The sequence below is a fragment of the Muntiacus reevesi genome, chromosome X, assembly GCF_963930625.1.
Source record: "Muntiacus reevesi chromosome X, mMunRee1.1, whole genome shotgun sequence".
NCBI classification, from domain to species: Eukaryota; Metazoa; Chordata; class Mammalia; order Artiodactyla; family Cervidae; genus Muntiacus; species Muntiacus reevesi.
The window spans coordinates 116,341,579-116,368,135 of NC_089271.1; the positions used below are offsets into that span (position 1 = coordinate 116,341,579).

The following is a 26,557-nucleotide window of genomic DNA, read 5'->3' on the forward strand; positions in this document are numbered from 1 at the left end:
TAATTCAGGAACCTCTCAAACTAAAACATCCAAATCCCCCCACCCTCTGCTTTCTAGGTAACCATGAAAGATATTAAAGACATTACAATGGCAGCATCATCCACACGCATGATTCCATTCAGAATCTTGCATAGAAAGGGGGATATAAGTTACTTATATCTGTAACCTGGATGGTGACTCTGGTTATTGTGAGCAGTTTTTACAGTAGAAAAGTGCAATGATCGCTGCAGCAAATGCCATCCTGCCTTCCTCTTATGATAGAGCTTTTTCGTTGACTTGGGGGGGATGAGGGACTTAAGGACTCTGAAAATTTCTCTTTAATTGTCTTGTTCCAATATTTTTCAGCAATTTATTCATCCCATTATAGCTGATGATCTGATGGGTAGGCAATTTTAACTATTTTATGGTCAAAGCACATAAAAGACTCTCCCTAAAGGATTTTTGTTAAAGTATATATTTAAAATACACATGGACCTCCTTTTGGATGTTATGAAAAGGAGCAGAAAACTTGGTTGCCATGCCCAATTTTAAATTCTTACCCCAAGTCACCAAAATAAATTAGCTATACTCACTCAAAGAATTTTTTACCTGTCCATAATTGTCTATTCCAGATATTAATCTATTGAGATTTAACAAATCAAATGAGGATCTTAGAGCCTGACCAAGAGTAGTCAGTCCAGAAGCCCGAAGATTTTTTAGTTCGCTCATGAATGTTGCGTGATTTTCCTTCCAACCAGCCTGAAAACCAAACATTTACAAAAAAATTCCCAGTTATACAATGAACAATATATAAAATGCAAACAACCACTAAATAACAAGCATCAAACCTCTAACAAATCAATAATTCCTTGTGTGCAAGTGTGTGCTTAGTTGCTCAGTTGTGTCTGACTCTTTGCGACCCCATGGACTGTAGACTGCCAGGGTCCTCAGTCCATAGAATTCTCCAGGCAAGAATACTGGAGTGGGTTGCCATTTCCTTCTCCAGGGGATCTTCCCAACCCAGGGACCAAACCCACATCTCCTGCATTGCAGGCAGATTCTTTACCCACTGAGCCATTGGGGAAACCCACTAGTTCATTAATTCTATTATATCTGTATCTTGACTGATCAAATGGAACTTGAAAGTGGAACTAAAGCAAGCAATCAGTTTGAGAAAGATCTGCCACCCTTAATGATCAAGAGCAAAGACGCAAACAGTGAATTCAGTCCATTATGGCTGGAGGGCTTTGGCTCAAGAAGTCTAGTTTTCTATTCAGGCTCAATCAAACCTACCAAAACACCACAGTATTTACTTTAGTTTGACACTGAGGATGAGCATGGAATAAGGAAGAGAAAAAGGAGCTATTTTTTTTAAATGCATTATCCTTGATACAGACAATCAACTATTATGAGCATCTGACCTACCTGAGCTTTTCTAACCAAGATTATTCTTCCCAAACAATACTTTCACTTTAAACAAAAGTGTAAGAAGAATTATAGGAATGGAGTCACAAGTGTCTGGAGACAACCTGTCTGGCATCTTTAACCATTCAGAAAGCCCCAAATCTAGAATAAGGGAGAAAGAAAAGAAACAAAAACATTTGGCAAAGAAGCAGCAGAGCCTAGGCACCCCTAGCTGGTATGAACAGTAGCAAAGAACCAAAAACTCAAGGTCAACAGCCAATATGCTGTGGTTGAATGGTTTGTAGAATAGAAGGAAAGGACCACATTGACTGGTCAGCAATGCGGCTATAAAAACAAAGCAGCACAAAATGCCAAGAGGAGAAGCAAAAAGAAGACGGCAGCTCACAGGTCACAAAGGAGTAGACCAGCAAGGTAGAGAGCAGACAGCACAGCTTGGCAACCTGGTGGGACGAACGGCAACCTGAGTCTTGGTAGCCCTGAGGGCAGTCGTGTAATATGCTGAAAGTTGAAGTCATGCCCACCAGACCAGTACAGCTGGAGGTGGAAAGCCAGAGCAAATAATGCAAAGCTAAATGAAATGACTGAAGTTTTATGTTTAGCTAAAGGCCATTATCCATACAACTAGAGCAAACATTATCTTTTCTAGTTTCATAGCCTTCTAAAGCAATCTGGGTCAGAATGACTGAGAGGCAGAAGAGATTGCCTGTACCGTACTATGAAGTATCTGCATAACCTTGAGCAAACTTGTTGGCTCTTAGGACCTGAATTTCATTATCTGAAAATGAAGAGATTTAGATAAACAGGGATACTGTGTGAGGCTGTGTATGTTGTTACAATCCTGGAGAGCCATTCAAATGAGAATGGTGCCCCCTAGGTTTGAACAGTACCCAACCTTCATAACCATTCAAGGTGAAGGTGATCCTGATTTAAGATTCTTTCCAGTCCAACAGTCTGGATTCTGTGAAGTTAAAAATATGCATTGTGTGTGTGTGTTTCCTAACACATACTATAAGTCAAAGCATCTAAAGGTAAAATCTTCCCATGTATTCCTTTGGCTCAAGGAATATCTTATCAAACTAGACAAACTAAATTTTACTTAAAAGCAAAGATTATGATTTCAACTGTGCTCATCAAATACTTAGAAATATCAACAGATGATTATAAATCACACTGAATTCAAAACTTATTCTTTGAAGTAGAAGAGAAGGTCTACAGCTGGGGGTGGGGGAGAGGGATAGTATCAATTCTTTCCTTTATTTATCCAACCAATTTTTATGGACCAACTATGCTATGCTGGGCAGAAAGCTACATGCTGGAGATTTTGAGAGGAATTAGCCGTTGATGAGTTCAAGCAGCAAAGGAATAAGAAATGCAGTTATGGGTACAGAAAGAACAAATAACCAGAGAGTTAGGAAAGCCTGTCACAGAAGATTGGGCATTTGAAGAAGTCTAATGGCAGGAAAAGAAGATCACGGGATCCCCACACTGATGTGAGGAGTGGAGGAGGGTAGTCCAAAGGAAGAGAACAGAGAGTTTATAAAAGGCTAGGGCTTCCTGGGGAGCCACAAGTAATTTGATTATCATTGCTCTGGGTACCCGGTGGGAGGCAAAGCTGATAAGCTGGGCTCTGACTGCAATGTGCTTTGTACATTGTGCTCAGTACTTTGGATTTTATCTGTCGGCCCTAGGAATGACTTGAAGTTTTTAATTAGGGGAGTGGCATGATCATATCTGTATTTTAGCAAGATCATTCTCTTGGGAGTTGGAGAATAAATTGTGGGGTGGAGGGGAAGCTGAAGCTTGAGGTAGGGAAACTGGTTTGGGGAATGTTGCAATAACTTACAAGAAGCGTGATGAAAGCCTGAGCAAGGGCAGTGGAGATGGAGAGGAGGCTGCAGATTAAAGAAGTATTTCAGAGGTGGGTGGAGTCAGAAGGATTTAGTAGCTAATTAGGGGGATGGGTGAGGGATAAAAAGGGTCATACATTAGGCTGAGTTTTCCGGCTTGGGCAAACCTGTGAATGGTGGGGTCTTTCACCCAGAAGTCACTTTATAGACTTTTTTTCCCCCAGAATGACTTCATTTAGCAATCTAACTTCTGCACTGCAATCTTAGTTCTGTCTGCAGTGAGTGTTGAACTCCTGAGAGTCACCAGATAATTCAAGGCACAACTAAAGAAATAATAGTGAACTGCTTAATCTGGTAAAGGGTTGGGAAAAGGTTTGAGTACCATCTAAGCAAGCACCCTATAACTCATCAGCGTTTCAAATATTGTGTACAAATTGTCACTAATCCACCTGTCAGAATAATTGTTCCTTAAAATTTCCTTTATCATATGAGTTGAAAACGTTTTACAAATTTGTTTCTACACCTGAATCACTGGCATTCAATTTTTAGGCCAATTTCAATCCTTTGCAATGAATTAGATAATACATGAGATTTGAATGCTAGGTCTATCTCAGTACTAAAAGTGTGTGAGCTACATTTACTACCCAAAACAATAAACTTCCTGGTAGCAGTTTAGTTTCTTCTAGAGAAGAATTAATGCCCCTAAATCCGGTCCTCAGAATGCTGAAGGGGAAAAAGGGCCTAAAGAGGAATTTAAATATCTGGAGAGTCTTATTAATGTGAAAAATTCTTCCCAAAAGATAATTATTTAGAGCCAGTGGGAGAAAGTAGATGTTTATATCCTTCAGTCACTGCTTGTAGTTGATTTTTTCATAAACAAATTCAAGACAGCCCATTGTCCTTAATAAAGTCTTTTATTTCAAATTATTCCAAAGATATCCTACTCTTATGCCAGTAAAACTTTTCTTTTTTAAAACTTCTTATTTTATATTGGAGTATAGCTGATTACTAATGTCGTGATAGTTTCAGCTGGACAGCAAAGAGACTCAGCCATACATATACATGTATCTACACATGTATCCAATCTCCCACAGTAAAGCCTTTACTTCTGACAATAATTTTCACATATTTTTATGGAGCTTTACAGCTTACAAAGCACTTTCACACTTCACATTTGCCTAAGACAATCCTATAAAATAAGCATGGTATTACCATTCCTATTTTGTTTTCATAAACCAGGAGGAAGTAAGATGTGGGTATGTCTAGTTTGGGGAATGGGGACAGTCAGAGAGGCACAGTCTGGAGTTGCACTATTCAGCCACATGGGGCCACTGAGAACTTGAAACATGGCCAGTCTGACTAGAGATTACTTTTTAATGTGGCTACTAGAAAATCTGAACTGCTGTGGATGGCTGGCATTATATACCTATTGGGTAGAGATGATCCAGAGGGAGTTGAAGGTCAGGCAGGAGAACTTGGCCTTGCATTGGCAGAAAATAGACTCATTACAGATTCCAAGGCAGGGGGAGACAGGATCAAACAGCATCTCAGGAAGGTCAGTTTGGCAGTGAATTATAGGATAGACTGAAGAAGAAGAAGCTACTGTAGCTAGGAAATAGAAGCTAGGAGAGTTGAATAGGCATCCAGGTCTGAGGGAATCAGGGTCTGAATTAGGACAGAAATTAAGAGGAAGGTGTTAATTGAGAAACATTTGAACCACCAAGATAGGACTTGGTGACAGACAGACAATAGGCCGAAAGGAGACAGAGTAAAAGATGATTACAAAACTGGTAACCTGAGAGAACTGAAGAATAGATGTTTAAGAAAAAGGAGTAAGCTGGGGTGGGGGAAATTCTAAACTAAGACTTTGCTGTCTTCACAGATCAAGCTTCTAAAGTCTCCCAGAAGTCACACCGAGGAAACTAGGTTTGAAAGAGACACGTGCACCCCAATGTTCATCACAGCACTGTTTATAATTGCCAGGACATGGAAGCAACCTAGATGCCCATCAGCAGACGAATGGATAAGGAAGCTATGGTACATATACACAATGCGATATTACTCAGCCATTAAAAAAGAATTCATTTGAATCAGTTCTAATGAGATGGATAAAACTGGAGCCCATTATACAGAGTGAAGTAAGCCAGAAAGATAAAGACCAATACAGTATACTAATGCATATATATGGAATTTAAAAAGATGGTAACGCTAACCCTATATGCAAAACAGAAAAAGAGACAGAGATGTACAGAACAGACTTTTGGACTCTGTGGGAGAAGGCGAGGGTGGGATGTTCTGAGAAAATAGCATTGAAACAAGTATACTATCAAGGGTGAAACAGATCACCAGCCCAGGTTGGATGCATGAAACGGGTGCTCAGGGTTGGTGCACTAAGACCCCGAGGGATGGGATGGGGAGGGAGGCAGGAGTGGGGATCGGGATGGGGAATACATGTAAATCCATGACTGATTCATGTCAGTGTATGGCAAAAACCACTACAATATTGTAAAGTAATTAGCCTCCAACTAATAAAAATAAATGAAAAAAGAAGATACAATTAAATTAGAAAAAAAAATAAAGTCTCCCAGAAGTAAAATGAGGATAATGATATGATAATAAATAATAATCACAGGCAATAATAATCAGTGCCTATGTGTCAGGAACTCGCTTATGCTAAACAGAACATTTTATATGTATCCTTCTCATCTGAGCCTCATAACCACCCTATGAAGTGGGTACTATTATTATTTTCCATTTATTAGATGAGCACATTGAGACTCAGAGAGGATAAGCATCTTGTCTGGGTCAAAACAACTAGTAAATGACACAGCCAGGATTTGAACCCAGGTAGCCTAACTGTGGGCTTCCCCAGTGACTCAGACAGTAAAGAATCCACCTGCAATGTGGGAGACCTGGGTTCGATCCCTGGGTTGGGGAGATACCCTGGAGAAGGGAATGGCAACCCACTCCAGTATTCTTGCCTGGAGAATTCCATGGACAGAGGAGCCTGGCGGGCTACAGTCCATGGGGTTGCAAAGAGTTGGAAACAACTGAGATACTTGCACAGCACAACACACAGCACAGCCTAACTGCAGAAACCACCAATGTAAACCATTATACTAGAGATTCTTCTACATATTCCATATATTCAACCCATAGACATGTCTTGTTACACTAGCTTAAAGGTTCATAAGTTTAATAGAATTTCCAAATTTCATTTAATTTAAGCCTACTTTCCCTGATGTCACAATGCAGACCAGTTGGGTGTGGGGAACAGTGAATTGCCACTTGGAAGACCCTGGTCTAATCCTGGCCATAATTAACAAAACAAGTGGTCCAGAGTAAACCGTTTACCCCTTACTGGGGCTGTTTCCTCATTTAAGCAATGAAAATATTGAAAACCAATTCTAAGATCCTTTTCAGCCTTTATATTCTATTATTCCATACCTTGTATTCATCCTTTATATAAATTTGACTTACAGGGACTTCCCCGATGGTCCAGGGGTTAAGACTCTGTGCTCCCAATGCAGGGGGCGTGGGTTTGATCCCTGGTCAGGAAGTTAAGATCCCATACGCTACAGAGCACAGCCAAAAATAAATAAATAAAAACAACGGCCCCCAGTCACTCTCTATAGGTGACCTTGTTAAAAAATCTGACTTACAGAAAGAAAAATGCCTCATATCTTACTAAAAAGGCTAATTCAGGCTGGGTTTAAATGTGTATAGCCAACTAAAGACATCTTTGACTATCAGCAGAAATAGCATGGGCCTTTTAGTCTATTAGTGACTTGGATTCTCCCCACAGCTCTACAGATTAGCCCACTAGTTGTTTATTTCCCACTAATATCAGCACAGAAAGGAGAGAGTTTGTATTCCTTTCCTCAGAAAGGCAAAGCCTAAAAGGAATATTTTCTACTACCCTCCACACCCCTATTTCCATCTTCTTATCTGGTCTGTCCTCTGACGTTATGGTGCTTAAAGGGTAGGTTCTGGCCCTACAACAGACCTTAGTGGAGGTCTGTCAACACATGTGAACTATGTGGAAGCTTTTCATGAACACACATCTAGGCTACACCCTCCAGTATAGCTTATCAGGAATAAGGCTGTTATTTAGAACACTGGCTGGTTCCTGTGTCTGCCTTATTTCTCCACTAGTTTCAATGGAGGAGGGAAAGGTAGAGATGTTATTTAATGGCTCCTCCAAACCTCAGTATCCTAACACTTGTCCTTCCTGAACTCTATCCCATTTCCGCAGGACCATTTCTCTGATTCACTGATGCTTGTTTTATTTTTATCTTTTAAAATGAAGACCCCCTTTCCTCCAAGGAAATCTTGCCAGGAAGTATAAACAAGAAGTATAAAAAAAGAGAAGAAACAGATGAACCGTCCTTGAAGGGGATGTGGGAGTGGTGTTAGAGCTCGTTCTGTAAACCCTTGTTCTATCTCTAAAGGTCACCTGTAATCCTTTTCCAAATTATAAATGATCGTGTTAGATTTAGTATATAGTGAAGATTTCATGAATGTGTTATTGGTTTCTCCATCCAAGGTAACTGAAAAACATTTTTTTAGGGCAGCTGCATCTAACTTTCCATAGGAGAAATGCCCCCTAAAAGACCTTACAAATGGAATATTTATAAATTTTAAAAGTTAAATAGCTAAAATTCTCTAGGGTGACAGCTTCTGAAAGGGAATGAATGGCAGTGAATCTTTTCAAACAGCAAAAATAACCCTTCTATATTACAGATTGTCACAAGCCAGGCTCCCTCTCACTGAAGGAGCATCACGTGCTCTGTTCCTCTGACTGGGTGCTGAGCCACTGTGCAAACCCATTTTAGGCACGTGCACCGAAAAGCCTATTTGGACCCTGCCCTGAAGAGCAGTTCAATTCAGTCCAAGGCTTCCTAGCTGGTTAGCAAGTGCATCACAATGAAGAAAAAGCCTCACTGGATTCCAGAGAGAAAATACATGTTTCCCTCTCTTTAACAAGACTTTTTAACTTTAATGAAAGGAAATTAAATCAGCCTAGTTATATGTGCCCTTCATAAGCCTATACAGAGGACTATCCTGAACTTTGAGCTCTTCTTCTAGGTGGTTACAAACGAGATGATGAACAGATTTGAGTATTTTCCCAGATGTTGCAAGTTAAGGCCAAAGAGTCTAAATTTAGCAGGGCCATCATTTCTCTCCTTGAAGGATAAACTATTTTCCTTTTTCCATCTGCTTTCCACAGTTTGGGAGAAACTCGTTCTGCAACATCCCAGACAATTTGAATAAATCAACTTCAACAGCATTTTTTCAACCAACTTAACCTTCTTCTTCAATTTACCATTCTATCATCTTTGTCATCACAAAATGTTCTTGTGTTGGTAAACTGATCAGCGGGACAGGATGACATGAAAAATAAGAAACCCTGCTTTTCTAATCAACTCTGTCTCCTGAGAAGACAAATGACTTTTCCCTTGGTCTTTGCCCTTAGCCTTATATGGAATATTTGTGCAAATTAAAAAGTCTTCAACTTGGAGAATTATCTTCTCGCAACTAAAATGGACTCCAATTCTGATACATATAAGATGAGGTTTACTTACCCTCTTAGGTAAACAGACCACGTAACAGCTGAAATCACTTTAATATGCTCAAATGTCTTTTAAAATCGTGTTTACAGCTAGAACACCTATAAAGAAGGTTGTTAAACTTGTGAAATACACATTAGGAAGACACTGTATCATTAAAAGAATAGGATTATTTTCCTTCTTGTATCAACTATGAAAAACTCTCTATTTTGCATTCTATTTTCAGACCCTATCTGATATAATTTTTTCCCTTAATATTCTAGTAATTTGGTGTGATTTCACTTTTTTGTGTGAATATGGTTTTCTCACTTGACTCAAGGTACTGATACACTTCTAGGTTCAAAGGAGGCATTCTATTATTCTGTGTTTTATGTGTACCAATACAGCTTTCTGTTGTAAAATTACTTGTTTTAAGAATATCCAGTTTTTTTGGATCCCTTTTCGTCAAAGTTACTTCCCTAGAGGCACTCCTTAGTGTCTTGAACTTGGTAAAATGCCTGAAGTTCATTTTATTTGATTACATCAGTTCTCTCCCAGAGAACTCTGAATGCTATCATTCTGTGGTTCAGTCCATGAATTTTCATCCACAAGCTTCAGGAAATACTACCAGCCAAGACCATATAAAAGAAATCTGGCTTACTTGAGTCTTCTACTTTTTAAAGAAGTTCTTAGAAACTGACTTCCTAGTATATTGCAGAAATTTATTTGACAGACTGTGGCCTACTGGATTGTTTTTTTTCAGCAGATGGTTAAAGACTCTCATAACCACAAATTTTTAAGTAAACTGGGCAAAGACATGATTCCATGTGATTCCACCCCTACAAAGTTTACCATTTTTGTGTCACTGGTCTCTTTAAGATACCTAGTTTGAGGGGTTTTTGGTGGATTAACAATCATAGGGATTAGCCTAAAAGATTTGCAAAATTCATTTATGACTTTTCAATCCTTACCCCAGAGAATTAAAATAAAATTATAAAGTAGCACACCTCTCAGAGAAAGCATAAGATCAGAAGAAATTTGATCTCCACCAGAGGATGCTAACGTGTAGAAAGCAAATTTTTTCCTCTGTCCAAGAAGCAATTGAACTGCTACTGAAAGAAAAATGCCATAGAGTTGCAAAGAATTTACCAAATGTGGTCAGATATAAATGTTAAGTTTCCTCTTTCACTCCCTGTCCATTTCAACTGTAGCTATTGACCAATAGCCATTATTAGAAAAAGAAAAAAACCCAATCAAACAAAAAAATGCTATAGTGCAAGGCTCATGTTCAACTGTTTAGATTTGGGGTTCTGATAGGAGACATTTTTATGAATACACACACAAGATAAAAATCAACAAAAGTGGCCTTGAAAAAACTACACAGGGACAGGAATGAGATTAAGCCACCCAAACATTACAGAAAGTGTTTAACAAAGGAGAGAGCAGAATGGTCATTCCTTACTTTCTAAACATCTTATGGCATCTCTTTCCTCCAGACTAATTCTTTATTTAAAATTCTCTCAAAAAATTTTATAAGCTGTTTTTCACATTATAAAAGTAACACACATTCATCATTAAAAATCCCAACAGAAATACAAAGTTAGTCTATCTCTTCACCAAACTGTCAGTTCCACTCTTTAGAGGTAACCGTGGCTAGGAATCTGTCTTGAACTTTAAATTGTTCGGCAGCAAACAGAAATGACTCCAATAAAATGAAGTGACATTTACCAATAAGCTGGAGTGACTGATCTAACCAGTAGATATGTGATACAGCACACTAACCACTTACAGAAACTGTTTTCTAAAATTTGAAGCAAGTTTGAAATCACCCTGACTTCCCAGCCTGAATTATTCCACTTCCTGCCTTTCAGTTATACAATTCTCTCCTGGACTTTTTTCAGAAGGAATAGTGGAAAAAATCTAGTCTAATCCTTTCATTTTACAGATAAGAAAACTGACACCTTAAAAGGTTAAGTGGCTTGTCTGGGGTCACGTATCTAATCAATAGCAGACTGTGGCTAAAGAACCCTGGTCTCTACCTCCCAGTCCAAAGAGACACGACTTGCCAGACTTACTTGACTGTGGATGGTGTGATCTACCAGACAGGCTATCGTATGACCACTTTTTCAAATCTAACTTTTATGAAAGTACCTAGAAAGACTTGAAATAAACTGCTAACATACAGCTTCACTAATGAAATGAAATTTACAATGTCTAAACACATGTCAGCTTTTAAGAAAAATGGAGCACTGGGGCTCCAAACATCATACATATTCTTCTGCAAGACATACAACAGGAAGGACTCCCAACTTTCCAATGTCGAATGGCTGTAGTAAAAGGTTAGATATTCTCCCTAGAATCCCATTATTCAATGTCTAGTTGCGTGGGGCTTCTGATTAAACAGCAGGGCTTCCTGGCAACTGGAGGCCAATTTAAATCTAAATATCTTGGTCTGGTTCAGGCTACTCAACCACTAAGGTCAGAATTCAGCTCTCTCCCCCTTCCTACTGCAAATTCTCATCATTACAGCAGCATTTAAAGCATCTTCTGTCACATCCTCCTTCTCCTTAAGTCACACCCTTAATTGGCATGCTTTCAGGGCATTTTCTCTCCTCCCCTGGGCCTCCCGCTCCTCTGGCTCTCTATCTCTTCTCCCTTTGGTTAACTGATGGTCTAAGAGTTGGCATCAGGAATGGAGACACAAACTCAGGTGGTAGAAAGAGAGGTCTGGCTGAAGGGCAGGGCTCCTGTGGGGAAATGAGGGGAAACACGTTTATACAGATACATGGAGCAGGCCCTAGAGAGCTCAGAATGGCAGATTGAGCAATTTTGACTTGATTCCATAGGCACCAGGGAGTTTCTGAAGGGTTGTGAGCAGGAGAGTGATAGGATGAAATCAGCTTTTTTACAAAGTTAGTCCTTGGTGTGGGTAGAGTAGGAATTTGGGAGGCACTTGGGAGACTCCACTGCTGGGAAACATTAAAGGCAGGAGGAGAAGGGGACAACAGAGGATGAGATGGTTGGATGGCATCACTGACTTGATGGACATGAATTTGAGCAAGCTCCAGGAGTTGGTGATGGACAGGAAAGCCTGGTGTGCTGCAGTTCATGGGGTTACAAAGAGTCGGACATGACTGAGCGTCTGAACTGAACTCACTGGGAGATTCCAGAAGAAGGTTGTTACAGGCCAAAGCATAGAAGTCAGGACCTGGACTGAAGTGATGGCACCAGAAATTGAGTTGAAGGAACATATATAAGGTGGCTTTCCAGGTGGTGCTAGTGGTAAAGAACCTACCTGCCAATGCAGGAGACATAAGAGATGCAGGTTCAATCTCTGGGTCAGGAAGATCCCTTGAAGAAGGAAATGGCAACCCGCTCCAGTATTCTTACCTGGAGAATCCCATGGATAGAAGAGCCTGGTGGGTTACAGTCCATGGGGTTGCAAAGAGTTGGACACTACTGAAGCAACTTAGCACTAATGGTACTGGACCTGGATGTTATTGAAAAGAAGACTCAAAACATGGAAGTCAGGACCTGGACTGAAGTTATGGCACCAGAAATTGAGTTGAAGGAACATATATAAGGGATATTTCAAAGGCATGGGCCCTAGCAGATGGAAAGACAGGATCAAAGGTGAATAATGCCCAGCTTGCAATCCTGGGTGACTAAAAGATGGGGAATATAGAAGATAGGATAGTTTTAGAGCCATAAAGAGATCTGTTTAACATGCTATGAGCTGATGGAAAGATAGACAGGCAGAGACTTCCCTTGTGGTCCAGTGGTGAAGACTCCGCACTGCCAATGCAGGGGGTACACGTTCGATCCCTGGTTGGGGAACTAAGATCCCATATGGCTGTAGTATGGCCAAAAGATAAAAAAATTAAAATTAAAAGATAGTCAAGTGGAGATGTCCCATCATGAGCTAGAGATGCCTGGGTGAGAAGCTGAAGATGGAGAGTAAAAGGAATATTTGAAACCATGAATGATGTAGGATGCATTCACCAAGGGAAAGAATTTTGCATATAGGGACACACTTATCAGAAAGAGGGGTGGAAAAGCAAAATGGAGGAGGTGATAAGTTTCTGGAAGGAAGGAGCATTAAATGTTTCAAATACAGGCAAGGACAAAAAGAATAAACATTAGTAAATTAGCCCAAGTAGCTACATAGTGGGCTTCCCAGGCGGCTCAGTGGTAAAGAATCCCCATACCAATGCAGGGGACACAGGAGACATGGGTTTGATCCCTGGGTCAGCAAGATCCCCTGAAGAAGGAAATGGCAACCTACTCCAGTATTCTTGTCTGGGAAATCCCATGGACAGAGGAGCCTAGTGGCCCACAGTCCACTGGGCCACAGAGAGTCAGACACAACTGGCGAACTGAGCACGCACACAATAAATCCAAAGACCTTAATAAACTATATTTTACTTCCCTCAGTAGTACTACTCCCTACTTGCACAAATAAATGTTTTGAGTCTTCTGTTCAATAACATCCAAGTCCAGAGTACCCTTAGTACTAAGTTTACTGAACTGTGTGTCTTACAGAGCAGGATGTAACTAACAAAAGAGCAAGTGCAATTTATCAGACATATGGTTTAAGATACAGAACTCTACTTTTTCTATGAACATCTGGCACATCAGCACAAATGTCTTGGTATAACTTTTCTCTTGTTAAGACCCCAGTGGCTTAGTTGGTAGCACCTCCAATCCTCTGAAATTCACCTCTTACCAACCTAACTAAGCAGCAAGGGGGGTGGGAATAAAGCTATCTGGCTATGGCAGAGGAGTGGCTTGAAGAGAATGGGAGATCTGGCTGAAATGAGGCATGAACCAGGAGATGAGGCACTGACTGATAGAGAAAACTCTGTGAAGGCAGTAGGGTGCATTCAGGTTTTTTACAAAATCACTTCTGCCTCTCCCACAGGTTGTGGATTAAAGGCAATTAAATGGCTACTGTGTAGTACATTGGCTGTCTTTTGTTCTCCTACAAGAAAAACATTTATCAGGAAACTGACATAATGAAGATGACATATCAGTTTCTGGAGACCATTAAACAGCCAAAGACCACCCTGTTGTTTTTTCAAGCCTATCATTCTTCCTACAGGGCCTACTCAGCCTAGGCCCCAGTCCTCAACCTCTACTCCCAACTATCTCAAGCTCCATCAACTGAGAGTCCCAGCAACTCCATATCTTTCCCTCAGTGGGGGCATAATCAAAGACCAAAGTGTTTCACAGAAAAATGCACCATGATATTCACCTACATAGAGTCAGAGAAATAGTCAAAATGGTAACACTAGCAGCAATAACTTTCATTCATCGAGTACTTGCTCTAATATCAGGCTGGCCAAAACGTTTGTTCGGGTTTCCATACGGTGTTACAGAAAAACCTGAACTATTTTTTTGGCCAACCCAATATCACACATTGTTATCAAAAACAACTATAAATAATAGCATGATAATTCTGTCTAAACTACATGATTCTAGGACATATACCACAATTAGAAAATATCACTGAGAAGTTATTAAAAGGAATATTCTGCCATAATTGATACAAAGTGAAGTGGCTCACTACTTAAGACTCTGGAATACAGAGAGACCTAAGTTACTATTCAACCACGTTACTTAACCTCTCTTGGCCCCAGTTTCCTTATCTGCTAAGTGAGGATAATAATAGTACCTGTGATTTAGGTTAGTTGGGAAGATAAATGAAATAAGTACTATACATTCACTGGCACGTTGCCCTGTACATCAGCATTACTCAATAAATGTCAACAGCTATTATTAGAAAGCTATTATATTATTGTTCATTATTACAAGCAAGTAGATATAAGTCAAGTCACATCTGTGAAAGTCAGATAACATCTTTGGCTATAAGATAGGTTTCAGGAGGATTTACAACTAGGGCTACAAAATGGCTCCACATCATATACATGTTGTGTGCTAGTCGTTCAGTCGTGCCTGACTCTTTGCAACTCCATGGACTATAGCCCACCAGCATCCTCTGTTCATGGAATTCTCCAGGCAAGAATACTGGAGTGGGTTGCCATGCCCTTCCCCAATATACACGTTATTCATCAGCATCTGTACTCAGATCACTCAGGCTCAGAATTAGATATTGGTATTTATTCCTTAAATGGGACCCGTTACAGTAACAAAAAATAACATTGTCACTCCTGTAACCTCCTTAGGAATACTGAGCTTAGAGAAAGTAATAATTATGGGAACCCTCCACTGGCTTCACTTGGACAACCCCCCTCCTTTTAATGCTACTGATGACTTCTCATGATACAAGACAAGAACTTTGCTAGGGAAACTCAAGAAAGCCTTCAACAAGAGCATTGATACAAACCCTTCTTTGTTTCTTATGTTTTACACTATGCCAAGCTAAAGAATTTATCCTTTATCCTCTTTTTCATGATGAATACTGTTCTTGGGAATTCTTGGGTCAAGTAGCTATGTAAATCTAATAAGGGATATGTTACATATTTCTAATAACACTAGAGGCATGGAACATTTCGTGCCACTGGTGAGCACATATTACAAACAGAATTCTAAATTACTATAGTTATATTAGGAGTTCACATATATATTCTTTTGTACTTAGCCCAGGGAAAAAACTTCTAACCCAACCAGTTGGATCACCAACTACATCCAAAAGTCAAAGCAACCAAACTGGCTTTCAATACAAACAAGAATGGGATGCTTTCATACTTTTGCCCCAGGGCCAAGGGTTATCAACCCATCAACTCTGAACTGTATGATAACCTTTCATGCACAAATGACTCCATTATGGAAGTGCTCATTTAAAACAGAACCTTGAGAGAGAGGATCCTCCTTCAGAAACAATTTCTAGGACATGAATGTCATAAATATCTGAAGAAAAAATAAAGACCAACAGTGCTGTCTAATAAAAATATAGGGTAAGTCACATATGTAGCCACATTTAAAAAATACAAGCAAGAAAAATATTTAACAAAGTACATCAAAAATATTGTTTAAATTTGTAGTCAATATAAAATTCTTAATGATATATTTTATACACTTTTGGTACTGAATCTTTTAAAATCTCATATTTAGTTTACTCTTACAGAACATCTTGATTCCAACTAGCCACCTGCTGCTGCTGCTGCTAAGTCGCTTCAGTCGTGTCCGACTCTGTGCGACCCCATAGACGGCAGCCCACCAGGCTCTGCCGTCCCTGGGATTCTCCAAGCAAGAACACTGGAGTGGTCTGCCATTTCCTTCTCCAATGCATGAAAGTGAAAAGTGAAAGTGAAGTCGCTCAGTCGTGTCTGACTCTTTGCGACCCCATGGACTGCAGCCCACCAGGCTCCTCTGCCCATGGGATTTTCCAGGCAAGAGTACCGGAGTGGGTTGCCATTGCCTTCTCCGAACTAGCCACCTATCAAGTGCTCAATGACTACATGTGGCTAGTGGATGCTGTCTTGAATGGTGCAAATACAACCAATCTAACGTGAATGACTGGTATATCTGAAGAGTCATACCTGCCCTTACTGCCACCTCAGCTCTTCACCCTCATTGCTGGAGCTCTAACAGTGTCCCCACGTCCCCACCCCTCTCTGGGACCTCTAGTCCACCTGGAGCTATGAGGAAGAAGGGGGGAAAGGATGTGTTTTTAACAAAGTACCTTGGAATCCCAACTCCATTTCCCAGTAAAAACAATAGCAAACACAATAGTTCAATGGATAAGTGGCATTAAGGGTTAAATAGGCTTTCCTGGGGAGGAAGGTCTGGGAACCTAATCACCATTTAGAACACTGTATCCAGGAGATAGTGTGTTCCAAGCTTCCAATAGACACACAAAGGGACTGCCTGGATCTCTCATCTACACTCTTGGAAAAAGGGTGCTCAAAGACATGTTTACAAAGACTTTCTCATTTAAGTACTTAAATTAAACCAATTGGTTCCCTTCTTCATCCCCGTCCTCTCTTCCCCACATACAGAGCCTCCTTCAATCCTGCCCTTCTCTAGAAAGCACACTTGTTCCTGAAATGTGGAAGAGTTGTCATTTTAGAACATTCTGTGAAAGTGAGAACCCTGTATTCAGAGCAGTTGTCTTCCTGAAGCAAAGGCAAAATGTAAAGGACATATGTGCCCTTTCCGTATGGTGTCCTGCCCTTCCGCAGTCCCTCCTACTCCCATCCCAACCTCAAAGTCAAAAGCTCTCAAGTGACTAGCATTCATGCAAAATGAGGCAACTTCAACTACATATTTTAAATCTCTCCCACCTTTCATCCTCCCCTCTCCCCAGCCCATCTCAACATGGGCTTCTGCCTCGTCATCAAACAAGCACACAATCCTTACCCTATTTGTCTTTAAATCCACCTCATAGCTCTTCCTTTCAGGAGAAATGTACAAACTCTAGCTTGTAGGTTTCAAAGCCCTTTCGCACCCAATCTCAGCTAGTTGCAATCTTGACTGGATAAACTGAAATAACACTGTGTCTTGTCAATCTTCCCTCCCTCACCTCCAATCTGTTGGTTAACAATCCACTGTTGTTGACACCCCCATACCTTACTCCACATTTTCCAGTCAACTTCTTCCAGTGACTATTCTCAAGACCCTGAGGATTAAGACTATATCTTTTACTATTCCAATCTCCCCTTGGGCCAAGTTTTTCTTGGAGTCACCTTAGGCTCCAAGTATAGTATAGTATAGTCCACAGAGGGTGCTCATTGAACATATGGTTTATAAAAGCCTAGACTGCTGTAGTAGCAGTCCAATGTCAGACTTCTGTTTCTGTTCCAGAAACACTATTTTGATCATATCACCACAACAGTGGTAAAAGTCAGACCAATGGCTACCTTCAGGGGAGGAAGTGATTGCAAGAAGCAAGCGGCATCTTCTGGACTGATGGTTAAGGGATCATAGTGGAAGTTGTTACACTGTTTGCAGTAGGGGTGGGCAGAGGGGCAGGATGACTTTTGAGAGTGTAGAATGAAGAATTGAGGCATGTCAGGCTACCCAAGCAGAGGAAACAACATAAGCAATGACACAGAAGCAAGAGGCATATTGAGTCTGGAGAAGATGGTCAAGTTCTTATTGTGGTTGGAGCCTGAGGTCCAGGAAAAAAGTGTGAGGGGACACTGTGGGCAAAGCCAAGCTAAGGAGCTGGGATCTTATTCTGAAATATAATGGGGAGTCAGTGAAGAATTTTTAGTGTGGGAATGAGTTTTTATTTTACTTTAAGAATGAGCAATCTAGTGGCAATGAGGGTGAAGAATCAGAGGTGAGCAAGACCAGAAGTAGGGAGACCAAGTGAGTGGCTGCTGCCACAATGGTCCAGGTGAGGATTGTTGAAAGTTGAAACAAGAGAGGAGCAAATAAGAATGAATGGATAGGGACTTCCCTGGTGGTCCAGTGATTAAGAATCCACCTACTAATGCAGGGACACAAGTTTGATCCCTGGTCCGGAAAGATCCCACATGCCACAGAGCAACTAAGCCCACACCACAACTACTGAGCCTGTTTGCCTAGAGCCCGTGAGCTGCAACAAAAGAAGCCACTGCAATGAGAAACCGATGCACCATGACTGGGGAGTAGCCCCTGCTCACCACAACCAGAGGAAGCCTGCACACACCAGCAAAGACCCAGCACAGTCAAAAATAAATAAATCAAATGAACAAAATGGAAACTTGAAAAAAAGAATGAATGAACACAAGAGAGGTTTAGAATACAGAACAGAGAGGACTCCATAATTTTCTCAGCATTCCGCAGTCATCTTCCAGCTTGTACCTAATCTGAAAATAGCAGTGCTAATTCCCTTGACCACAGATCTAGTCTTCTACCAAAACTTCCCCCACTTTTCTCTCTCTTTTTTAAAACAAGGAATATTTTATTTGCTGTGAAACAAAACAATAAACAAAAGTGCACATAAATACAGTGGTATACACATGACTGATGGAGAGTTCTCTGTATAAGCTTTCACTAAAGTTCTAATGGCAGAAAGCAAAGAACTAAAGAACCTCTTGATGCAAGTGAAAGAGGAGAGTGAACTGTGGGAGAAGGCGAGGGTGGGATGATCTGAGAGAAAAGCATCGAAATATGTATATTATCAAGGGTGAAACAGATCAACAGCCCAGGTTGGATGCATAAGACAAGTGCCCGGGCCTGGTGCACTGGGAAGACCCAGAGGGATGGGATGGAGAGGAAGGCGGGAGCGGGGTTCGGGATGGGGAACACATGTAAATCCATGGCTGATTCATGTCAATGTATGGCAAAAACCACTACAATACTGTAAAGTAATTAGCCTCCAACTAATAAAAATAAATGGGAAAAAACAAAATAAAATAAAAACAATATTTGGATTAAAAAAATAAGAAAAAAAAAAGAAAGAGGAGAGTGAAAAAGTTGGCTTAAAGCTCAACATTCAGAAAACTAAGATCATGGCATCTGGTTCCATCACTTCATAGCAAATAGACTGGGAAATAGTGGAAACAGTGGCTGACTTTATTTTTGGGGGCTCCAAAATCACTGCAGATGGTGATTGCAGCCATGAAATTAAAAGATGCTTGCTCCTTGGAAGAAAAGTTATGACCAACCTAGACAGAATGCTAAAAAGCAGAGACATTACTTTGACGACAAAGGTCCGTCTAGTCAAGGCTATGGTTTTTCCAGTAGTCATGTATGGATGTGAGAGTTGGACTATAAAGAAAACTGAGCACCGAAGAACAGATGCTTTTGAACTGTGGTATTGGAGAAGACTCTTGGAAGTCCCTTGGACTGTAAGGAGATCCAACCAGTCCATCTTAAAGGAAATCAGTCCTGAATATTCATTGGAAGGACTGATGCTGAAGCTGAAGCTCCAATACTTTGGCCACTTGATGCAAAGAACTGACTCATTGGAAAAGACCCTGATGCTGGGAAAGATTGAAGGCAGGAGGAGAAGGGGATGACAGAGGATGAGATGATTGGATGCCATCACCAACTCAATGGACATGAGTTTGAGTAAACTCTGAGAGTTGGTGATGGATAGGGAGGCCTGGTGTACTGCAGTCCATGGGATCGCAAAGAGTCGGACACGACTGAGCGACTGAACTGACTGAAAGTTCTAATTCCTCCATCTTTTACTCTTACATAAAGAAAAAACGCTATCAGTCAGAGTACTTTATTCCTAAAATTCCTTCCAGTAAAATATATTTAATTTATAGGTTGGATAAAAATCTGGAAGCATTCACTTTTTAGGTATGTATTGTATTCATTTAAGGTTTTCAACATAATTTGATTTGTATACAGTGCAAAATGATCACCACAATAAATCTAGTTAATACTCATTGCCACACAAAGTTACAACATTTTTTTTTTCTTATGAACTTTTAAGATTTACTCTCTTAGCAACTTTCAAATATACAATATTATTAACTATCATCACCATACTATACATCTCATGACTTTTTCATACCTGGAGGTTTGTACATTTTGGCATCCTTCACCAACTTTGCTCACCCTCCAACCTTCCACCTCTCACAACCACCAATCTGTTCTCTGTATCTATGAGCTTGTTCTATTTTTGTTTTGTTTTCAATTCCACATTTAAGTGAGATCATATGGTATTTGTCTGTCTCTGTCTGACTTGTTTCACTTGACATAATGTCCTCAAGGTTCATTCATGTTGTCACAAATAGCAAGATGTCCTTCTTTTTATGGGAGAATAATATTCCATTGTATGTATATACTACATTTTCTTTATTCACACATCAATGAACACTTAGGTTATTTCCATTTCTTGGTTATTATAAATAAACTGCAGTGAACATGGGGGTGCATATATCTTTTCAAGTTAATGTTTTGATTTTCTTCAGATAAATACCCAGAAGTAGAGTTGCAAGATCATATGTTACTTCTAGCTTTAATCTTTTGAAGAACCTCCATACGGCTTTCCACAGTGGCTGCACAAATTTACATTCCATTCGACAGCAGAGGAGGGTTCCCTTTTCTCCAAATCCTTTCCAACACTTGTTATTTGTTGCATTTTTGATAAAAGCTACTCTAACAGGCCTGAGGTGATATCCTATTGTGGTTTTATTTGCATTTCCCTGATGATTAGTGATAGTGAGCATCTTTTCATGAGCCTGCTGTCCATCTATCTTCTTTGAAAAACTGTCTATTCAGGTCTTCTGCCCATTTTTAAAATCAGATTTTTTTCTGCTATTGAGTTATGTGAGTTCTTGTAATATTTTGGATAGTAACATCTTATCAGATACATAATTTGCAAAGATTTCCTCCCATTCAGCAAGTTGTCTTTTCATTTTGCTGATGATTTTTTTCCCTCTTTTTCAATTTCAAAATAATGCTTCAAATGGCCAGCGAGGAAGGTAAAAAGGAAACATGGTCAGGGAAGAAACAACTAATCATAAAAGTAGATGCACCACCTTTGTAACATTTTGAGTTTTCAATGCAATTGCCTCTGGTTGTTCTCACAGGCTACATTACTGCTGTTTCACCCAAAAGCACTTCCTTAGCTTCCAACCACAATGAAAGCCTCCCTTAAAAGTCACTCCTTTTCCAAATAAGGCCCATAAAATATATTCATGGGCATATGAAAAAGTTAAGCCTTAGTTAAAAATACCAGTAAATGTTTTCAACAAAGATCACTTTAAAAAGCATAGGTTCATTTCCTAAATCTACAAGTCAAAATGCTGCCTTTTGCTGATACATGTTAACAGAGGCACACAGATACCAGTAAGCAAGGCTGGCTATAGGATGTGAAAAAGCAACACTCAAGGGAAATTTTTATTTTTACAAATGCTCTCTGTTTCAAATTACAGACTTGGGATATTTCTTTGAAACATCTCTCCCTATTTATACTTTAAAAAACCACTTCTGTCTGTGATGTATACACGTGTTTCAGCCATTTCTAGAAAAATGACTCAGTTTTATGTTTAAAACAATAGTATTGCCTTCAATAAAAAGAAATCACTTTAAGAAAGTATCTTCAAACATCAAACTATGTTGAACACTTATCTACTCCAGTCTCATGGCTCACTTTCTCCTTGATGCCCTCAATTTGCTCAGACTTAGTAGTAGTGACAAGCTCACCTCTGCTATTCACTGAATAAAAGGAAATTATGACTCATAGCAAAACAAAACATACAAGACAGCAGAACCTCAGCCAAAACTATTAAGAACTATTATACCAAAAAAAGAGAAAAGAAACCCACCCCACTTCTTAAAACCATGTATTAGTCTTATAAGGATACACTGGAAATTTTAAAATATTAAACAGCTTCAACCTAGCTGTGTACACTAGAGATACCATTGTATAAATGTAGTGTTAACACTTGTGACACTATGTATAAAATGTGTCTACAAAGCAACACTTGAAACAGATATAGCACAAAATACTTGCATTTCCTATGCCTTTTATATGGTTCCCCAAATCAAACTTACTTCCACCCAAGCCAAGCTGACTGCAAGTAACAGGTATGACTAATTTTAAAGGAGCTGTGCAGTAAGAAGCTACGAAGTCCTGGGTGAAATACTATATTCATATGCTTAACAGTACACTTTAGTGAAGAATTCCAGTCACAGTAACTTTTCACAACAAGATTTATTGTCAGAGCTTGTAAGTGGATATACTGGGAATAGTTCCATGCCTGTTAGGGAATAAACCTTCCAACCAAATGCACAACTCATGCCTGTTACACCATCAATACAATTGAATCTTCTACTAGGAAAAAAATTAGTTTTGCAGTGTTTACAGTTAGACATAACCAAGACCTGAGAAATAAGTAAGCAGTGTCTTTGACAAGAGATAAAGCCCTCCAACTGTAGAGAAACCCAAAAATACACTTCATGTTATTTTCTGCAGAAAAATAAGTTACAAATAAAACCTCATCTAACATCACTTTGCTGAAAGGACCTCAGACTCCTAGGGAAGAGTGAAGTTTTAAGTAGGAACTAAGATGCCTGCTGATAGTCAAATAAAGACCTATTTGATAATTGGTGTGACAGAAAACAGACATTTATGGCTCCCAGTTATCAGCAAGTGAAAGATTAGATTAAATTTTAAGAAATATTCACCAGATGTTCTAAAATTTCAGACCTTCCAAAATGACTAGGTCCTAGAAGCAGAAGAACAAATAGTTACCACATGCTGAGGGGAAGGATGGGGTGGGCAGAAAAAGAGTGACTGAAAGGGACTCAGAGAAAGAAAGCGCTACCAAAATACAGCATATCATTAGCAATTCAGTTATAGACAGCAAAATGACAAGAACATCACTAAAAGTTCCCTAGCACATATAGTTATAAGATTAAAAAGAAAAAACCTGAATGACTTTGGAAAAGCATAAGGAAGAGGATAGCTCATGATTAGTAATTGAAAGTATTAATCAAATTGTCTTCACATATCTGTCCACATAAAAAAAAAGATCAAAGCCAGCTTAGAAGAATGTTTTTTACTTCAGGATAAAATGTTAGTGTACAAGGTTGCAAGATAAAAAGAGCTGACAGATGAAATTTCCACTAAAAGCAAAATCCAACTTTTCCCCTCTGTCCACAGAACTACCTGGAGCATCTAAAACACCATGGGGAAGTTACATGGCCACGAAAAATTTTAAGTATGAAGACTATGTGGCTACTGGGAATAATTCATAGAACAAAACAGATGGAAAAGGTAGAACTCAAAAGTAATACAGTACACTGTGATTACAATGCTAGGTTAAAAAAAAAAAAAAAAGCTGTGATGATGGTTGCTAAGATGGGGGCCAGACTTTCTGTTTCCTTTCCAAAGATTCTGTAAATATTGCCATAAAAACTTTATAGATCAAAAATAATTTTTCATCTATGAGTCTTGGCGTTCAGGAAAATGTTAACTAAATTATTCCTTTAAAGAAAGAAAAGTCTACTGCTTTGTAATTTATCCTGTTTACTATTTCAAAATAAGGAGGACTTCAAATGGCCACAGTACAACAGTGGGTTCTTATCTGTATTAGTACTCCAAGGGTGTAGACTTTCATACTTAGGATGGACAAAAATGGTCACACCCTTGTAGGAAACTGACATGTTTAAAAACTTATGGCATTCTTAAAGATGTCTACTTGCTCCATTTTTCTAAATAGATGAATCAAAAACGGAAAACAAAGCATTAAAACCAGAACGGTTTTCAGGGGAACCTACTAATCAAACTGTTAACCGAAGCTACGAGTTACAAAAGTAAAGTCTCTCTTCAGTTTTACTTCTGAAGGAACGCTCTCTTTAGCCAACTATTCAGTTTGGTAGGTTCCATTCTTTTAAACACCTCACTCGGCTAAAACGGATTATAACACATTCAGTGCCTCCTCGGCTCTGTTAAGAGAATTCTGAGAAAAAGAGGGCATCTAGCAAAAGACGTCAAGGATTATGGTAATATATGTTTAAAATTTCAATATGCAAGCAGGACTCTTAAGCAGGTTGCATTAATAGACTGAGTTCTATTTTATCGGGCCACTGCAGGCAAAGCAGTTCTTTATCTCCGCACCATTAGGATGAGGGCTGGAAGGTGAAATGCTCTCTACTTCTCTCCTGCAGGTCAGAACCCCGTGGATCAAGTCATCGAATTTGGCTATTGTAACTGCGCACAGCGAGTCCTCCCCTTCCTTCCTTTCTCTTCCCTGGACAAATCCCTACGTGACCAACACAAACCTAATTTATGATGTCAATAGGTAGGCCAGGTCCCCCAAAAGCTCTGTGCCCGCGGGTTCCGACTAGGCATCTCCCCGCCCCACCCCGTCGCGGCTCGGGTGGAATCTACAATGAAACACTAACAGTAGCTAAGGTAACAGAGCCGGGGTTAACCGGACAGACACAGGAGAAGCAGTGAACAGGGCTGTTTCTGCGGGCCGGGGGGTTGGGAGGCTGGCTCCGCGGACTGATTTTCCATTGGGTGGGGGTGGGTTAGAGACCACAGACGCACAAAAGCAGCAGTCTAATCTTTGAAGGCCGGCGGCCGGCTCTGCCACGCTCTCAGCAGGAAGGGGAGGGGAGCGGGAGGAAGAGAGGGAGGGGAAGCGGCGCAGAGCGGGAGGAGTGGGGAGGAGGGGCCGGGGGCGGAGCCCGGGCGCCAGGAAAACCCGCGCGCGAGTCCGCAGCACCTTGGGGCGGAGTAGCCGGCGCCGTCCGGCCCCTCGGCCTCCACCGCGCGCGGTGCGACCCGAAGGGGCGGGCCCGCCCGCAGCCTCCCTTCGCGTCTCGGGCCCTCCTTCTCCTCTCCTCCCCCCCCTCCCTCCTTTCCATCTCAGCAGCGCCCTCGGTCTCCCTCTCCGGTTCATACAAAAGCAAAATGTCCGCCATCTTCCGAGGCAGCTGTGCTCGCCGCCGCCACCAGCCCGGCTCTCCTGCGGTTTCTCCTCCGGGCCGTCCCTCCCCCGGCCCCCTTCCCGACCCCAGGCGCCGCGGCTCCTCGGAAGCTGCGGAGTCACAACTCCCCCCGCCCTCGCCCCCACCCCACCCCGCCCTGCCCGCCCCGCCTGGAGACGCAGGACCGCCTCGGGCGGGGGCAGGGGGTCTCGACTGCCCAGGCCGACTGGCTCCTGCTTCCCGCCCGGCCCACCCCCTGGATGGCCTTTTACCTTGATGCAATACGGGGGTTCGTCGTAGGTGACCAGCATGTACCTGTCTCCGCGGCTGGCCGGATCCCGGGCACGCAGCTACAGGACGAGGGATGACGGAGGGGGCCGCGAAGGGAAGCGGGTGGAGGGGGCGATACCAGCGTTACAGAAGCACCTAAATCCACCACCAGCCCCATCCCTCGGGAACTCTCCCCATCTCTCCCCTCCCCTCCCTTTACCTTCAAGAATAACTCCACAGCGCCTTTGGCAATATCCAAATAGGAGGTGCCCAGGTCAGTGCGCTGGTTCATAGAGGCGGACGTGTCTATGAGGAACAGCAGGATGGGCATCTTCCCCCACACCCCTGGCTCCGCTTCCCACTCTCTTGGCCCTCTTGCCCTCACTGCCGCGTACTGCCACCTGAACCCTCAACTCTCGCAGAGCCAGGGTGCAGGGAGCAAGAGGAAGACGGGACGGGACGGATGGAACTGCTCCTGGCCTCCTCTTTTTGCAGCCCCACCTCTTCTCCCTCCAAGGGAACTTGAAAATGTGAGCGTGTGTAGCCCTCAGGGCCCTCCCCCTTCCTCTCTTCTGGCACCACTACTGCCGCTGCTGCTGCCGCAGAGACTACTACCCGAGCATCCGTCCACGCTCACTGAAGCGCTCGCCCCAGACTGAGAGCTGTCTCTGTTCACCGACACACAACTTCTGTCCGCTCACCTACCATGAGCACCATGTGACCAGAACCCACGCCATTGGCTGCCAATTATGTGGTATTTGCATATTCATTAGATGACAGGGCAAGGGGAGGGACTTGGGCGGACCTTGGGAGTTGAAGTTTGAACCCAGGCAGGGGGTAAGGGGAAATGTTAAGGACCCTCCTTTAGAGGACTTGGAAGCTGTTAGGATACTTAGGGTGGCTTGAATGGATTTTTCGCTTGCTCTTTAAAGATGGTAATTCGAAAAGAAGAGTGAATTTGAGCAACAATTGTGCAAAAGTACAGAAACAGATGCTTGGACAGGCTGCACAGAAAACTCTTTGCTTACTGCAATCGATCAATCCTGCCAGTGGCTCAGACTGAAACATTTCAGAAGCAGCAAACTTCTTTCCTGGCAAGACTTACTTGCATTCCTTCAGATCCCTCCCCACTCTGGGTCAGTATTTGTAAGTTGGTTGCTGGCGTTGCATTCCACGTATCTCTACTTAGAAAGG

General features: G+C 41.3%; 1 protein-coding gene across 4 annotated transcripts in view; it reads right to left on the bottom strand.

Moving 5' to 3' along the window:
- The window catches only part of INTS6L (integrator complex subunit 6 like), a 56,862-nt gene extending 30,844 nt beyond the window's left edge, over positions 1-26,018 (bottom strand). For all 4 annotated transcript variants that reach the window (XM_065915905.1, XM_065915903.1, XM_065915902.1 and 1 more), the window contains exons 1-3: positions 25,584-26,018; positions 25,366-25,443; positions 589-738 (exon numbers count right to left, since the gene is read on the bottom strand). In XM_065915905.1, the coding sequence (XP_065771977.1) occupies positions 589-738; positions 25,366-25,443; positions 25,584-25,694 (339 nt within the window). In that variant the 5' untranslated portion in view covers positions 25,695-26,018. The remainder of the gene's footprint in view (positions 1-588; positions 739-25,365; positions 25,444-25,583) is intronic.
- Between the last annotated feature and the right edge of the window lie 539 nt (positions 26,019-26,557).